At 42.2% G+C, this 17,509-nt stretch overlaps 1 protein-coding gene across 1 annotated transcript in view; it reads right to left on the bottom strand.

Moving 5' to 3' along the window:
* Nucleotides 1-14,315, bottom strand: part of AIG1 (androgen induced 1) — a 118,459-nt gene extending 104,144 nt beyond the window's left edge. The window contains exon 1 of the mRNA XM_072333520.1: nt 14,030-14,315. Within this exon, the coding sequence (XP_072189621.1) occupies nt 14,030-14,170 (141 nt within the window). The 5' untranslated portion in view covers nt 14,171-14,315. The remainder of the gene's footprint in view (nt 1-14,029) is intronic.
* Nucleotides 14,316-17,509: the final 3,194 nt, after the last annotated feature.

Raw genomic sequence — 17,509 nt, 5'->3', positions numbered from 1 at the left:
ACCTTTCTGATGAGAAAAGGTTGAGGGAACCAGGCTTATTTAGCTTAGAGAAGAGAAGGATCTGAGAAGACCTCATTATGGCCTTCCAGTACTTGAAGGGAGAATATAAACAGGAGGTGGAACGGCTGTTTATGTGGGTGGATAGTGATAAGAAAAGGGGGAATGGTTTTAAACTGAGACAGGGGAGGTTCATGTTAGATACTAGGAGGAAGCTTTTTACATAGAGGGTGGTGGCACACTGGAACAGGTTGCCCAAGGAGGTTGTGGATGCCCCATCCCTGAGAGCATTCAAGGCCAGGCTGGATGTGGCTCTGGGCAGCCTGGTCCAGTGGCTGACAACATTGCACATAGGAGGGGGGTTGAAACTACATGATCACTGTGGTCCTTTTTAACCCAGGCCATTCTATGATTCTGTGAAACAAACAAACAAACAAACTTCCCATCTATGGTCAGCAGAAGCAGCAGTGAGTCAATGGGTGCGACAGGACTGATGGGAGGAGTGCTCTGATTGTCTGGACAGTGCTGCCTGAACAGCCAGTTTTGAACGTGGCCCCAACCCATCTTGCAAAAAACCCCAAAGACCAAAAGCAGTAATCACCACAGAGCACCTCCCGAACCACGTAACATTAGAGGCATTTTAAAATTCACACTATACAACTACGATAACACCACAAGGACTTTAATGACTATATATCCAGCCAATTTGATGCCCCTCTGCAGAGAGACACTGTGAAGCTTAGCTAGCACTTCCTGAGTGCTCTGATATAAAATGGCACCACAAAGCAATTCTCCTCTTAGCAATACACTCTGTAGCAGGGTTTATTAATTTTGTCCGAAAGAGAAACCAGAATATCTCCATCTGCATGTGCATACCTTCTCTGACCATGAAGAAATAAAGGTTCCATATGGAAATAAATATATATAAAGTGAATGGACAAGGCTGATTATTTGGAATAGGTACTTTTCACCTGTTTATATTATCTCCCTATGCTTTTTGGAATTTCACTAAATTTGCAAAACAAACTCCATCAGGAAGATACTCCCTGTGCGGCACACTCGCTTGTTACAGGTCCCACAGAAAAGCTGTGGCCTAGCTCTTCTGCCAGCCTGCAGCCACTCTGTTATAACAGTGGTTCCAACAAGCTGAGATACGTCTTGAATTTCTATAACTTGATCATTCAGGTTTTAAAATTTTTCTTTGATGCTTCATATAGTGCTTTGGAGGTCACCCAGGCATTTTATGCAGACTTCTGGTACACTTAATCATTTCAGTGGCTTCCTGCAGTAAATCAAGAGACATTATATTAATAAAAGATGGGGCTGTTCCAGGTCTGATTCATAATGCTGAATCCCCATCTACCTAGCTTAAAAGAGTCCTTTTAAAAGGTCAGCTTACTTTAAGGAATTCTGAATAGCAAGGATGTCTTCTCTGTCACAAGACTCCTGCAGAAATCATACACTCACTTCAACAGCTGTATTCCCATTGCTGCTCTTTGTCTGTCAAATCCTATTTAGAAACATTGAGTCGAAGACCCCAAACAGGCAAGCTACAGGTCTCAGAGGGAAAGACTGGCCAAAAGTATCTTAAAACAATCAAGTGTTTCGTTTTCACTTGATTAGGCCAACTGCACTGATACCAGGAGTTTGAAATACGTTTTCTAAAGCTCTTTTTTCCATGAGAAATTGTGAGATTGACTTCTTCCCACATAAACTCACGTTTTCGCAATTTATAATCACAGAAGAAGACACTTCAAAAGAAAAACCCCAACCAACCAAACAAAACAACGCAACCAAAAAAGACCCCAAGCCCCTTCAATACATCAAGGTCTTATCCTGCAAGGTACAGAAAACTTGTATTTCTAACAATGCAGCAGGATGTAGATGCTGAGCATTACTTCCCAGACAAACTCAGGAGAAGAAATGTAGATAATATGGAGAGAATATCTTCCGATTAGCCCCCAGAAGTCATGCCAAAATACCTATTACACAAGATCAGATGTTTTGTGACATTTTTTCACTAGGCTGTCATGAGTATTGGTTCCAATGGCATGCCCTGCAGTGGAGCAAAAGACTCTCAGCAATGAGTGACATCAAGACAAAACCGCTTCCAACCCAACAACACTCCCAGCCTGCAGCCCGTCCCTGGTCACAGAAAAGAGGCCAGCCAGGCAGGCTACAGACTCTCTGGGGCTACTTGTTCCAGTCAACACTTCACTATTTGGCTGATGTATCTTGAAAGGCATTCTTCAATCTAAATCACTTGCTCCAGTCAGAATTTTATTTTTGTTAACACAGACTTAGAGACCTGATTTTACATTTACAGGACATTATACTGAGATCCCTATGGACTTTACTGAGGATGGCATAAGAGCCCAGATCTGCCATAAGTAACCACTTTGTTGATAAAGTCAAACACGTAGGCCATCTATGAGTAACAGGAATTGTTTCAGTCGGTTCATTCGTTTTCCAGGGAAATGTCATGCTCCTGAGAATCACTAGGTGATGTGATAAAAGGTGTATATTCACACACACACAAAGGCACAGAGAGAAACCAGTGTGAAGAACCAGAGTCAGACCCTGGGACACAGGGCCTCTGCAGTACCAGCAACTGGAGCAAGTGAAAGTCTTACATGAGAGTCAGCGCATGACTCCTTGTGAATGACAAGCCAGACTGGAAGGTGAGTAGGGAAAAGGCTTGGGAGACAAGTACTAAAGCAACTATGAGTCCCAGTTAGATAACAGTGTGAAGAAAGGGTCTGCAAAGCAACTCCAAACCCACTACTGGGGAGGCTGTGGGATCTGGGAGTCAACAGAGACACCCACTTGTGCATATGTATTTGTGCATGAGGTACCTGGAGATGAGAGCATCTCATGTCAGCTCCTGGGAAATCTGCAGTGTGCACCTGTGTGTACCAGTGAGTGTGCATGTTGGGCTGCGCACCAAAAACTGGAGTCAGGCTGCCAGCCTTGGGGGTTTCCATTCACATTGTATCTCTGGATATATTTTCCACCACTGGACCTCCATCCTGATCAACAGGAAATGCAAAAAGCATGAGGCTACTGGTGCTTGCATGTGAGCCAAGCACTGTGTTTGTTAATCTCAGTGGCAGGTCATGCATATGTACATACATGTATCAGGTATGTGAGCTTTTGTGTGTGTCCAATGGGTACATATTTGGCCTTGCTACTGACTGGACTGGATGAAGGGTGTGGAGCTATGGCAGACTCATCTCTATCAGACTGCCTGGTTCAGCAGCCCCTAACAAGTATTAGTGTTTTTCTATGTAGGTGTGAATGATGTAGGTGTGAAATGCAGATTTCCTTCTTTCCCCATGTCTATATTCTAAATCACAACAGGTGTTGTATACAGACTGTATACACTTCCAATACACCCAAATAAACAAAGAATAAGTACTTATATATGTTCACATGGAAAAAAGTTTTCTCTATTAACAACAGCAATGGCTGATAAGCTAAGCAATGTTTCAAAGTATTTTTGTTCATCTCACTGAATGCAGAAGATTTCAGATCTTAAAAGGAAACATGAAATGCAATTAAAAGGACTCCAACAGTTCATTTAAAACATATAAACCAGAGGAAAAAAAAAGATGTAAAATGCCTGATTAAAGACTGACAATTCCCTCTATCATTTGGATTATTTTACTGAAACATTAATTCTTATCAAAGACATGTTTCTGAATTGAAATTTATCATAAAAGTTTGCATGGCAGACTACCAGAAAGAGACAAAATAATAAATAATAAACATTAGGCATCCTGTAACAAGGATGCTTTAAAACTTGTACAAAAACAAAAAGCAAAGCTAAAATTCATATGTAAAAATACGATTCCAAATGTGGTTTCTTCAGGGCTATTACTAGACTGAAATCATGGTTCTCTGGCAAAAGATGTCTGGTTCTTCATTGTTACGGACCTACACAGGGTGCTTTAAAAGGACATGAGAATGACACTGAGTAGGTCAGGTATTTGGGCTGGACAAGGTGAGAACACAGTGGAAAGTGTAAGGCAGTGAATGTGAATGTACAGGGGAAAAAGTGTGTGTGAATGTTGGGAAACGATTATAATGAGTACTGTGGGAATAAGAACAGAATCATTAGGCATGGAAATACAGGCTGTTGGAAGACAATTGGGTGTACAACTGGAACCAGAATACAGAACTGAAAGATCGAGGATGCTGTGGTAGGTGGGTAAGAATAGAACAGAAAGAATGGGGAAAGGGCTATTCCTTCCGATAAGGAAAAAAAAGAGCAGAAAATGCAGAGATATTCAACAGCAAAGTGAAACTGGGTGATAAGGAACACAAATGGAAGAGGAAAAAGTGGGAGCGCTTTTGTTCACAACGCCAGCGACAGACAAACAAAATCATCTCTTGTACACCCTCAAAGACATTCATGTTTTCTTTGTATGTTGTTGGTTGAATTTTGGAGTGAGGGAGCTCAGATCCCGATGGCTCAAACCCCCAAAGTAACAAGAGGTCCCTCTAACCTTTTCTAAAATACATCTCATAATTTTAACACAGCCTCATACTTCCTGGGGTACAAGGCAGCTTTTAATGAATTTGGCAATACCATTTCAGTAGCTCCTGCCTCAAACCGTGAGAAAAACAAAATCTAGCTTGAAATGCCATGTGAGTTAATGGCACTGAATATTATCTTTGGAAATTTAGAGGTGTTTAACTTCTGAAATTCTACAGGCATTGAGTCAAGGAGATTTGAATACTAATCTTCTATAATCATATGTTGGAATTAGAAACAATCATTAGCTTTTTAATAAATACAGAAATATCCCTTTCTAGCCCTGGTAGGTCAGGAGACAGCTGACCTGAGAGGTGTCTGCTCTGCCTCCTTAGCTAGAGTTTTTTGACACTCAAAAACTTAACAGTATCTGGTGCCTCAAACCACTCAAGCCATTCTATGGATGGTTCATCAACTGGTTGTCTACAATGCATTCAGTAATAACAGTTTACTCTCAGATGTGCACAGCACATGGACACAGCAGACCACAGTGTAGCTTTTACAAACACATATTAATATTTTCATATTAGGAATCATATGAGTAAATAACAATTATGTTAAACATACATACCAGTGCATATCTATCACCAAGTACCCCAAATTCCTTTCAGCCTCCTGAATGTCCACTTCACAAGTACAGTGCTGTACTCCAGGTCCACACGGTTTCCTTGATGACTCACACATTCTTAGAACACACCTCCCAGGATGTACAGGAACGCAGTTAATTGTGTCTGGCACATATGTAAATTCTCAGCTCTTTGGAACAAAGCTAGAACAAGTAAACTAAGGTCACAAAAGCTGTCATAGCATGGAGCGTCAATTTGTAAGCTTAAGTGAACAGCAAATGGGGACCTTTGCATCTGTCAGTGCATATGGCTTCTGGCTAAGGGCAAAATTTTGCAGGCACCCTCTGCTGTGCAAAAGAGCGCTAAGCCCAACAAGTTCTGCACAGGAAGTGGTACCATGTTGCCAGTGAGGGGGCTGTGTGCACTGGTGGGCATAGGCATGTGGGAGGAAGGAACAGGGAGAGGCCAAGGAAAGGAAGAAGTCTGAGGGAGCTAACACATGCTGGTTTTGCCACTTTGCATCTCCACATCTCACCTTCCCTCATTTTTTCCTCATACAGGTGAATACCTAAATACCAGTTAGTTGCAACCCTAGGCTTGTCAGATGGTACACTCTTGCCTGCTCACCCCAATACAAATTGCTGTCGTCTTCCTTTTCTCTTCCACTTTTCCTACTTGCAGCCTTCACAGAGCTGAACCTGCACTGTCAGTTGGGCCGAAAAACATGCATCTTCTCAGGAAACAAGAGTCCTACTGCAGCATCTCAGGATCACACAGAGATGCTAGCCTGAACATCAGCTGTATGAATGCTTCCATCACTTCAGACACAAGCTTGTTTAGCATTCACAGAGAAAACACTCCTTTTGCATTCACTCATTTTATAAATTTATACAGCAGCATTAAAAGCAGCCTATTCTTCTTCCTCTTGCATCTGAAACAAGTACATTTAGGAGCATACACCACCTGCGCTCTGTATGTGGAACACCCACAACTGCTTGAATTCTAATAATACTAGCAAAAATAATAAATAACAGTGCGGTACTTATGTGCTACCAGAGCCAGAAGCCTTCAAGACACCTGAAAAAAATACATATGTGCAAATAAAGCACAAAGAACTAAGTTTTAAAAATACATACAGATACAGACAGCACTGCTGAAAACCAAGAACAAGCCAAGAACTTCTTAACAGAGAAGAACTAAAATTCCTTGCTAAGCCTTACCCAACCAACTAAAACAGTCTGAAGTGTCTAGCAGCTCTTGTGGAGGTAAGCTTCAGTCCTCTTAAACTGCTTCACTTCAACTAACTCATTGTGCTTCGCTTCATAAGACAAGCTAGCAAGGAATTAGCAAGGGATTTAACATTCTGCTCTCCTGCACATTCTGTTCTATAGTATCAGGACACCTAATATTCAGCTAGTAATAAAACAGTAGTACTAGCTCTGTTTTAAAATACCCCGTAACCAGTCCTAAAACACGCTGAACCAACCAACCTGACAGACACTTGTAGCAAAAACACCTGAGCTACATCAATCGCATGCAGATTTGAGTGATATAACTGCAACTTTTGGCAAGTATTTGTTTGAAAAATCCTACTGCAAACAAGGTGCTTAGAAGAAAGGTAGCTTGTTTAAAAACTTGGACTTGTTGGACTTGTTTTTAAGTCATACTGAAATGCTTTTAGCTATTTTATTTTATTTTATTTTACTTTATTTCTCTCTGAAATAGCTGCAAGTTTTAATTCCTCTTCCTTTTCTCTTTCAGGCTGCTGTTAACTTTGCCATCCACTAAAGCTGAACATGCCTTTTTCACTGGTAGTAAATTTCACTATACTGAGTTGAAAAAATGGGGCATCTTACATAATAAGAAGGCTATGAAGACTAATAACAAATCCAGAGCTTTTGAAAATATGATACAGAAAAGATTTAATGATTCAAATAAACACGGGTAAATAAAGCAGAATTTGAAAAAGCTTTCATAAGAAGTAAGAAAGCTTTCCATATTCACATCTAGTATCATGTGAACTTATTACTCAGCAATATTTCTTTCACTCTTCTGCTCTGCAGAAAGAATACATGCCTGTCACTGGCATTGGTCTTTTTTCATATTTACTGAATGTAAATGGCACTAGCAAGTAGAACTCTGAATGACATGGATTCTCTGCCACGTGCTGAGCTCTTCCCAACATCAAATTTCATATTAAATTAGCCCAATCAGAAAAAAAGTCTTCCAAATATCACATTAGGATAGGCAGGCACTGACAACTTCAATTATTAAATATGGAAAGCTGAAGCACTGAAATTACTGCGCATAATGAATGGAATCTGAGGTATTTCTGTTTTATTGCTTTGTTCATACACTTGGCAATCTCTTGTAATAAATCTACTTTATGTCACCTTTCATACATTGCAAAACCGCATATTTTTTTCAACTTGGTTTTACTATATTGTCATTTTACTTAGTTCAAATCTGCAGTCAATTTTGTATCATTTTGTTGCATGGTGGCATACTGACACAATAGAATTTTCCAATACACCAACAATGAAAGGCTTTTACCGTGTGAGCATTTCCCTACTTGTAAATGCAGTGATCAATTTCATATATTTTTTGCAGCCTAAGGACATAACAAACAACTATCTGCACCAACTTCCACCATGCAGCTCTTTGTACAACCTCAGGCAGACCTAACTGCAAAAAGATTCAGGAAGAATTTGATTTTATTTACAACATTTCTAACTCAAATTAAAAAGTTTGCTATTTTCTACATTAGTTAAACTATTATTTAATAGGTTATATAGGCCTTCAGTACGACTTAAGGTCAGTCTCTCAAATTTGTTTCTTGTATAAGCTTCATTGGCCTCAGAAGTATAACATGAATATAGTATCAAAAAATGCATATATTATTTAAATATCTGATTTGAGATTTGTGTTCACAAGAAATTAGTACAGCTCAGAACCCCAACGTTGACTTCAGGACACGAATGCCATGACATACACCAGAGGTACTGTCACTGTTTAAAATTATTGTTTAAAATACTAAATAAAGCCATCATACGGAGACCTGCAAGAGTAACTGAGTTATCATTACTCCTATAATAAAATAATAAAGAATAACTTCCAGCTGCATGCAGCGGATGTAGGATTTTCTTCAAAGGGAAACAGAAAATCTACTAAACCAACTGCTTATAGTTGTCATCATTTGAACTGTTCTGGCAAAACCATACACTTTTCACTGCTTTATAGTACTGTTAACATAGTACTGTTACCTATCACTTATGTACTCCAAGTCATAAAATAATATTACTGTCGTTAGTTAAATCTATCACCATAGTAAGTGATCCCAATCTGTCCTCTCTTCCTCTCTCCTCCCTTCCCCTGCCAACCCTGCCGCCAACATAAATATTTCAGGACACACATAACATTCCTAAGAATTCCCTAACTGAACGTCAAACATACTTTTGCCCAATTGTAAAATAAAGACATACTAATGTAATGTGAAAACCGAACTCTTTGATACGTTGCTCCAATTCCACTCAATTTGAAATAGTGCTACCAAGAGTAAACGGAAAACATGGTCTATGAATAAGAAAAGGTGATTTTACTACATTTTTATTACTGCATTAGTGGCACTCACTACACATCACTGTTTCTCTGACTTGTTTACAGCCTGAGAGGGAAAAATAAGGCTTTAAAGCACACACTTATTAAAAGGTTCCCTTATGCATACCATCGTCTTTTCTCTCAAAAACATTCAAGGACCATTAAGAAGTCTCACCTGGTTATTTCTCACAAAGCAATCCTTTAGTTTCTTTCTCTGTAAATTGATGAATACAGGTGATTGTACTCTGCACCACAGTAAAAACACCGAGATATTTAGACGTGGTGATGAATTGCCTCTGGGAGTAATACATAATAGCACTTTACACTTCTGTAATCTTTACATGCAGAAGCCATAAAACACTTGACAAAGGTGGGTGACTAGCAGGGTAACTTTACAGATGATGAAAGAGAAGAGCAGAAGGTGAAATTCATTTCGGTAAAGGAAATCCTGGAAAAGTCATATAATTATATTCCCTAGACTATGGAACATGTTTTTGCATCTGTCCTCTGTCTTGCAGCAAGTTTAACCCATACAGTCAGTGAAGAAACTTGTTCAACATTAGACAAAATCCAGCCAAACAGTCAGGAACACAAATTGCCTTTTGATCTCCAGATATCGACTAGAAATTGTAGCAACTCAAGAAGTGCAAGAGTTTACAGCATTAAATCAAGAGGAACTCATAATATATCTAACAGATGTGGTGAATACATGCAGGATAATACCACACAGAGTATAAAGGACAACAGTATGAATCGTGTAAAGTACTTGATTATATGGGTAATGAACGACAAAGAAAACCAGTGTCACTTTCTAAACTCTGCTTTACCTCAAGTGCCATTACCTGCAGGCTGGCTAATCAACCTTACCCTTCCTAAGTTGTAAGATTCCATTTCAGAAAAGATTTCAGGCCATCTACAGCTGGGACTTCCAAGCTTAGCACCAGAGAAGCACAAACCCATACATTTGTATTTGATTAATATTAGTGTATTATTAGCGTACAGTACATATTCTGTGTACTGTAATAGTGTATTACTAACACGAAGGCATTGTGATTTCATAAGGTAAGCAATACACCTATTGCTAATACAAATTTGTCTAATTTTACATTGGGCAATGCTATCCAGCCTGTTTGCTATCAAGCTGACTTCTGATTTTTATGTAGGGAAAAGACTGACTTATGAATCTTCCAGCCACTGACATTTACCAATCATCTAATTTCCTATTAAGATGACTATACTCAGGGAGGGCACACATCATCTGTAATTTTAGCCATGCTTTGTTAAGCAGTTATCTATTTTATCAAATAACTTTACCTCACATAATTTAATAACTAATGCACTAAGAAGTAAAAGGTAAATGGCAAATTTGGAAATTCTAGTTTCTAGTGCTATTGGTGATACCATGAGTTCTATAATATTCTAAAGGCAAGAAACAGACTAAGTTATGATGACAATGTACTTAATGAGACCACAGTTACTACCAAAAAATGCAATGTATTCCACCAAAAAAGCTTATACCAGTCACTTTGCAGAAACTCAATCTGTCAGGCAATGTATGAAAGTAGGTATGTAGACATCTTGCTATTTCTTTCAAAGGAAGAATAACAGTGTATGACCAGACACAATCAAAATGAATTCCTATCCAGCTTTGGCTACCCTGAATCAAGAGGTATGAATGCCCACATTAACACTGTTATTCAAAACAGGGACATTAATCATAACACGTAACACTTGAGTCTGCTTCCAAAAATCTCCTCTTGCCTTTTGTCTCTCTATCATGGTTCTATCTGTCATAGGGTCCTCACGATTAAAGACCCCACACAGGATTTTGTGAATGCAAGCCTATGGATGTGCAATAACGTCTTGGTTTACTGCCACTTGTTTGAGGAACAAAGTTTCCACAGAAATTGCACAATAAGAATTAGAAGTTATTTATACCGGGAACCCCTCATTAATAAAGAGATACATCTTTATGCTAACTCTAAGCTAGTTTTCTGCTAATTATCACACAAATTCAAACACATAAAGTAAAAATAAGTGGTATTTCGGTACCCAAAATCTCCACTTCAATCTAGAACAGAAAATCTGTTCGTTTCTTGTCTCCTTTCATGATAAAAATGAGCCCTGTGCAACAAAACTTAATCCTCACAACAGTAAGGATCCTGACATTTTAGAAAGGTTGATACAGAGGACCCCCCCCCAACAAGTGTGTACTTATAAATGCAGGTGTGTGGCTGCAATGCAAGCAGAATGACCCAGTTATCTTTTATTTAGCTACTTCAAGCACATACAGCGTTGAAAGAATACCGCTACAAGTAGGGAAAATTCCTGCAAGACTTAATGAGCTGACAAACCTGTTAAAAAAAATCACTTTGGACTACCATCTTTTTCACCTCAACTTCCACTATTGAGGTCAGCACCAAACCTATGGATAAAAGTGCAGGGAACAGGGAAGCAATCTACTGCTGAGGCACCAGATATCGAGCTTGAGTCTAACAAAGGCGGTTGTGTAAGAGATTTTAGACAGCTGTCTTGGAATATCACACCCAAATCCAATTCTTTACTGGGTTAGTTCACAGGAACTAACTTTGGAGCCTCATTTGTACAGTGAGGCAAAATGAAAGCAATGTGTAATTTTGAAGCAGCCTGAATGTTTACTTCAATAATTTAATGTGCTGGGCCCACTAACTGATCCCTTGGCAGTAATTCTTTGCCTCTTCATGCTTGTGTCCCGTTCTATAAATGACAAAAAGCATTCCAGTCTCTTCTCAGAAGTTTTGCTGGTACCAAGAAAACATCCTGACCATTTATTGAATAAGCAAGGTAAGCGTTTACCACCTTCATACGCCAGGGAAGTCTGAGGTGGAGGAATGATCACCATGAGCAAGAGAGAACAGCATCACCAGTATACTCACAAAACATACTTTCAACACATTCTTCGCTCCAGTACATTGCTTCACTAGTCAGAAGAATATGGAAACAGGCAGGGATGTTGAAGGGAATGTTGCAACTGCAAAGAAACTGAGTCAGTAACCAGAACTACAGCAGTTAAAAGAAGCCATTGGCAGCGCTAACATTCTTTTGTAATCCAAGAACAGGAAAGATCAAGCAGGAATATCAGCATCCAAGAAAATATTATTCAGGTATGAACATGCAAAATATTATGGATAGACAGAGACAGGCTTTAGCTTTGTATCAGGCACTTTCCTCTTAATGCTCAACTTCTATAAATGGTATGAGTGCCATTCAGATTAATGCATAGATTTGGGATACTTTACCTTACATTTTAGACTCCAAACAACTAGTTTTTCATAGTTACATTCAAAAGCATATTGCACACAGAGAAATGTAAATCATTTCACATAGAACCTCTAGAAAGCCAGCTACGTAAATATCTGAGATTCTGCCGGTGCTGAGACTGGAGTGGAATGTCCCATTACAAATGGACAGGTAAAAAAAATCCACATTTTTAATACAGTTGAAAAACTCACTTTTCTCAAAGTGTCAACTGTTTCTGGAAATAGAAAGAAATTCTACGTGTTTCTGTGATGTCAAATAGGAAAGCTCCGCTTGCAGAGGTACAATCTGTAGCAGGAACACGTCTGCCAAGACTCTGGCATGGCTGGCATTTTAGTCTAGACAGCCTTCAAATATGACTGACGCAGGAACACTGCACATGGTCAACAAAACTGAAACTTAGGGAAGAACGTTTCAAGACTTAGCCAACACTAAGGATTGTGCCTAACATCCCCCAACCACTCCACCTGGTATCCTCCTCAGGAATCAAACAGTATTCTGTTTCTTCATGTCTCCCCGCTACCCACTTATTCAGAAGTAAAAACAATAAGGAACTCATAAGCTTTTCCCACCCATAAGACTTGGTAACTATGAGAAACACGTGATAACTATTAGCTAAGGGACAAAAAGAACAAAAATGACTAGATATGACTAGCTGTAGTTGGTAACTGTTCTAGAAATCTCAGAATGCACCATATATTCACCTTGACCTTTTAAGCCACATCAGAAGTAGCCTGAACCTGAACCATGTATATGCTTTGACAGATAAATCCACGTGAACTTGCCACAGAGAGCTTTAGTTGGTTCATGTTCAACTCAGTGAAGACAAAAAGTCCACCCTAACTTACTAGAGTTTGACATTAATTTCTACCAACTGATATCACTGACAGCACTGCTCAGCAGCCCAAAAGGATAAAAAAGCCTCATTCAGACATTAGTTTGCCATTCGGGGAAAAAAAATCAAGTCTTAATACATCCTTTAAAAGAGCAGCAAAAGCACTTCTTAGGGATGCAGATCCCAAGGATCCAGCCAACATTTCACACCCAACACAGAATTATCCTGGCTAAACACGGTAATTGCTTCTCTCTGAATGAAATACAGACCTCAGCTTAACCCTGATGCAAGATTTCCAAATTCCACCTGCTATGTTAATAGCGTTTGATTTGGGCTGCCAAATTCACCAGCTCAGCCTATGGACCGGATGTGAAGTGCACAGCTGTTAATGCAGGGGTAGCAACACCTGTGACTACAGAATGAAGTTCTAAGAGAGGCTTTGTTCTACAGGAGACATTGTGAGACTTTTCTTCAGCTACAGAACTGAAGCACCTCGCCTGATTACTCTCTAGGCTCACAGAAAAGAATACGGCTTGATCCAGCTCCAAAGCACAAGCAGCTTCTGAACCAAGTACGGAGCGTCTCCTCCCATCTCTATCCTTCCCCCGCCCCCGCTCCTCCCATTTCCACTACAGCAACACTGCTACGAGGTCACACAGACGCGGACACTGGGGGCAAAAATAACCCCCAGGCAGCAGGTGCAGCTCCCACCGCCGTTTGCCATACGCGTGCGGCCCAGATCCCTATGAGCAAGCGCAACGAAACGCCCCTTGTTCCATAGGCGCGCTGTGTGTTTGCTACCCAGACTGAGCGGATTGGCGAGCTGAGGGGCCCACCACTGTATCTACTCTCGCGCACACACACCTGCCGGGGAAGGGCCAAAGGGAACGTGATGTGTTCTCTTCTGACAGCACCTCGGGGCAGAACACGGGCACCAGCAGCTGTGCTGCCGACCACCACCAAAGGCCAAACCCCCAGCAGCACGTCCAGACGCACCTTCCCCGCGGGGCAGCCCCTCAGCTTTATCGGTGTCTCTCACAGACGGCCTCGCAGCCCCACTACGTCCCCGCTGTAAGGTCACCTCCTGGCCGTGCCGTCGGGCCGGGCCACCTCCGGGGCCCGCTCCGCGCCGGGCCGGGCCGCTCCGCGCGGGCAGCCCGAGGAGGGGGCAGGGCCACGGGCTGCAGGGCACGCACTTACCAGGTCTATGAAGGTCAGAAATTTCCAGCTGCCTCCATAGGTCTGATGCGCGGGCATGTCAATGGCCTTGTAATTGCACAGGATGGAGCAATAGGACAGGAGGATGGCGGCGCGCAGCACCTGGCAGGGCACCAGCGCCATGTTGCACGCTGCAGGGGCGGCCTCGGCGGCAAGCTCACAGCCAGCGCGCTGCACTTCCGCGAGTGCCGGCGTGCCCGGCTGTCCGCGGGCCGGGCCGGGCGGGACGGCCTCCCAGCGCCGGGCCGGGGCGGAGCGCGGCGCGGCGGCTGCGGGTGCCCGTTGGGGCCGGGCCGGGCGGCGGCGGCGACGCGGGCGGCGGGGTGGGCGCGCTCCCGAGCTCCGTGCCCGGCCGTGCGGGACGGGGCCGCGCTGCTCCCAAGGGGCGGTGGAAGCGCGGGGATGCCTCAGGTGGGCTGCGCAGGTGTCGCCGCGCCGGGCGGGAAGGGCTGCCGGCCTGACGCGGGTACTGCTCTGGGGAGGTCGTAGCGTGGGAACAGTGCTGCTAGAGGTGAGCTCTTCGTGAGTGCCGTGGTGCCCGTGTCTGTGGCTTCGGTTCTGGCCCTGGCTTCCTGCCCGCTGAGAAGGCAGGGGATGCTAGCAGGGCAGGCTCGGAGCTCCGTGTTGGGTCTGAAGAGGCCCCGAGACCAAATTCCTAGCTTTAGTTCAGGAGAAAATAAAACAGTACAACAGGACTCTGGGAAAACAACTTCATGGGAGTTAGATCAAGTGAAAGGTGACACCTGGGGATGTGAGCAGAGGTGTGGTGTGAGGGATCAACATGCCAGTCTTTGTGTAAGCAACTGAATGGCAGCTTCAAGTAGGACAGTAGGAAAAAACTTCTCAGAAAGATCAGTGACGCAATGGAACAGGCTGCCCATGGAGAGACACCATCCCTGGAGGTGCTCAAGAACCATGTGGATGTGGCACTGAGGGTTGTGGCCAGTAGGTGTGGTGGGATTGGCTGATGGTTGGGCTGGATGGCCTTGGAGGTCCCTCCAACCATAATGGTTCTATGATTCTGTCAGCTGAGGTTTGATCTCCAGGGCAACCTTGGTGATAGCAGAAACCAAGGTGGTCTTGTGCTTGAGCTAATACACCCCCAAAAGGAAAGGTTTTCAGTGCTTTCTTGCAGGGGAGGCAATGAATTGTTCCATTGTGTGGAAGAGTTGTGCAGAGAATGCCTGAGCTTGGACAGACAAACGACTTCTATAAATGTCATCTCTGAAATAGATACTGGAAAAATAAGGTGTTTTGTCATAGTTATGCTGCTGGAAGACAGAATCAGTGGCTGTGCAGTGTATTCCCTACTTATATTCATTGCATTATGAGTAAAATCTTAATCCAGTGTGCCTTTTCTGGTATCTCTATGCTCAAGTTCTGCAAAATGAAGGGTTGCATAGGAGAGCTCATGCTGGCAGCTACCCTAGATGGAATTACAGGCCAATCCTTACATGGATTCCAACTGGGGATATTCTATGATTCTATGAAATTTTAAGGTTCAGCGTAAGCGGTACTGGGAAGAATTGTCAACACAATAGGAGACCACTGCACATGCACCATGTTGGTGGTGTGCTGCAGTACAAGTGGAGCAGCACCACTACTGCTGCTGAGGACCTGGTGCTTGTGCTGCATGTATTGCAGGAGGCTTCACTGCAGGCAGGCTTTTGTCAGGACCCGTGGACTGAATATTCACTGGTGGATGGAGTTACCTTAAGAGCACCCCTGAATCACATCTTGTTTGCTTTTATTCAGAGGGAATCCAGCTTGCTTTCTGATAGATGTCAAGTTATAGACCAAGGTGCGGTGTAAGTCTAGATGTTCATTAGATTTACTGCCAAAATATTCATGAGCTGAACTGTAGTGCTACTGTAGAGGCACTCCTAGTGTGCAAGCCTTACTGAGCTTGAGTTTTGTAAGCTGCCAGAGGCAAGTGGCTGCAGAACTCAACAGCATGGCGGATCACTGTCATACACACACCTCTGAGGTCTGCCTCTGACACGAAGAGTCTGAGGCTGGTTGAAGCCTGAGGCAGTCTCTGCTCTTCTTCTCTAATTGCACCTCTCCCTACTATGTACAGGAACTTAGTCCTTGGGTCACCTCCATGTCACTTATAGTGCTCCGTATGTGTGAATGCTCACTGCACACAACACGATAACCACCATTCCTGATCATAGTATCATCCTGCCTTTACAAAGGAGAAAAACTACTCAGGCTTTTTGGAGCCCTGTTTTGAATGCTTTTCAATTCTATTCTCCAGTCTTCCTGAGAAACCCCAGCAAAACATGCAGAAAATCCTAACCTCACGCAAAGAAAAACTTCACTTGTAATCCAAGGTGAAAGTCTAAATGAAATGGGATGTATAAACACTTTTGTTCCCCGTGTTTTTTACTTCGGTCACAAAGATCTTGGGGCAGACTAACGAAAATGCCGGGCTCAGCCAGGCTTCTTCCTGGTCAGTCTCTTTCTTAAGCACTTCCAAGCCCCTTTGAAAGGAAACTTAACTCCTTTGTGGGTGGGTTCTTTGTGCTTGTATCCTTTTCAAAAGGGTATCTGTTGTATCTCTGGACAGTATTGTAATAAGGGCTAATTAGATTGTAGGCTGCCATTAGTCTCTATGTGCTACTGCAGGGTTTATACTCCCGGTCTGTTCAGAGAGACGAGTGGCAAAATCTTTTGTGACTGTGGCTGAAATGGGTTTTCAGTGAATTTTAGTCTCTTGTGAGATCTGGACTTTATTTTTTTTTCATCAAAGTAAAAATGAGTAACCTATTAAAGTACTCCTTATGTTGCTGTATGTATGCAACAGTATTTTGTAAATACTTCACATTTTGGGATTTTTGTTAAATCTTAGTAAAGTAGGCTATAAACGTGTAAAATGTGGCACTCGGTGCCAGTCTGTCTTTATCAGGTCCTGACGTTTAAATGTTTGTATGGAAATAGCAAAGTACCTCCACTGAATTTTTAAAAGTCGCATATGATAACTTAGTTTGAAATTGAGAGTTTGAGCTGGATCATACTTGTCCTTCAGCACAAAGGAAAGAGCCAGAAGCACTGGCATATCCTGGATGAGAGATGTTAAGTAATGCTTTGTGCTATGGGGGGCAGAAAGCAAGATGCCTGCAAATTATGCCACAGAACTGAGTAGAAAAACTACTGAAAAGATGGGTTTTCTATCCAGTTGCTAGCACGAAATGCATAATATGATGTTTTTGTATTTGTTACTTTGACAGAATAAAGTGTAACGTGCTGGAGTCCAAGTTCTAATCTTTTCTGTACAGGCTAGTGGGTGAGAATGCTTACGCTGTGGGCTTTTGTTTGTTTTCATTTCTTTTTCTTTTATTCTTCTATTTTTTTTCCTTTCTTTTCAGAGGAACAATGTTTGAATTTCTGAACAGCATCGTATTTTGTGAATATCGGAGAAAAAAAGGGGTGAATAATCTCTCAGAGATGTTTTGAGAC

This window comes from Excalfactoria chinensis, chromosome 3, assembly GCF_039878825.1.
Source record: "Excalfactoria chinensis isolate bCotChi1 chromosome 3, bCotChi1.hap2, whole genome shotgun sequence".
NCBI classification, from domain to species: Eukaryota; Metazoa; Chordata; class Aves; order Galliformes; family Phasianidae; genus Excalfactoria; species Excalfactoria chinensis.
Note: the sequence above shows the minus strand (reverse complement) of the source record. Positions and strands in the feature narration are given on the sequence as shown.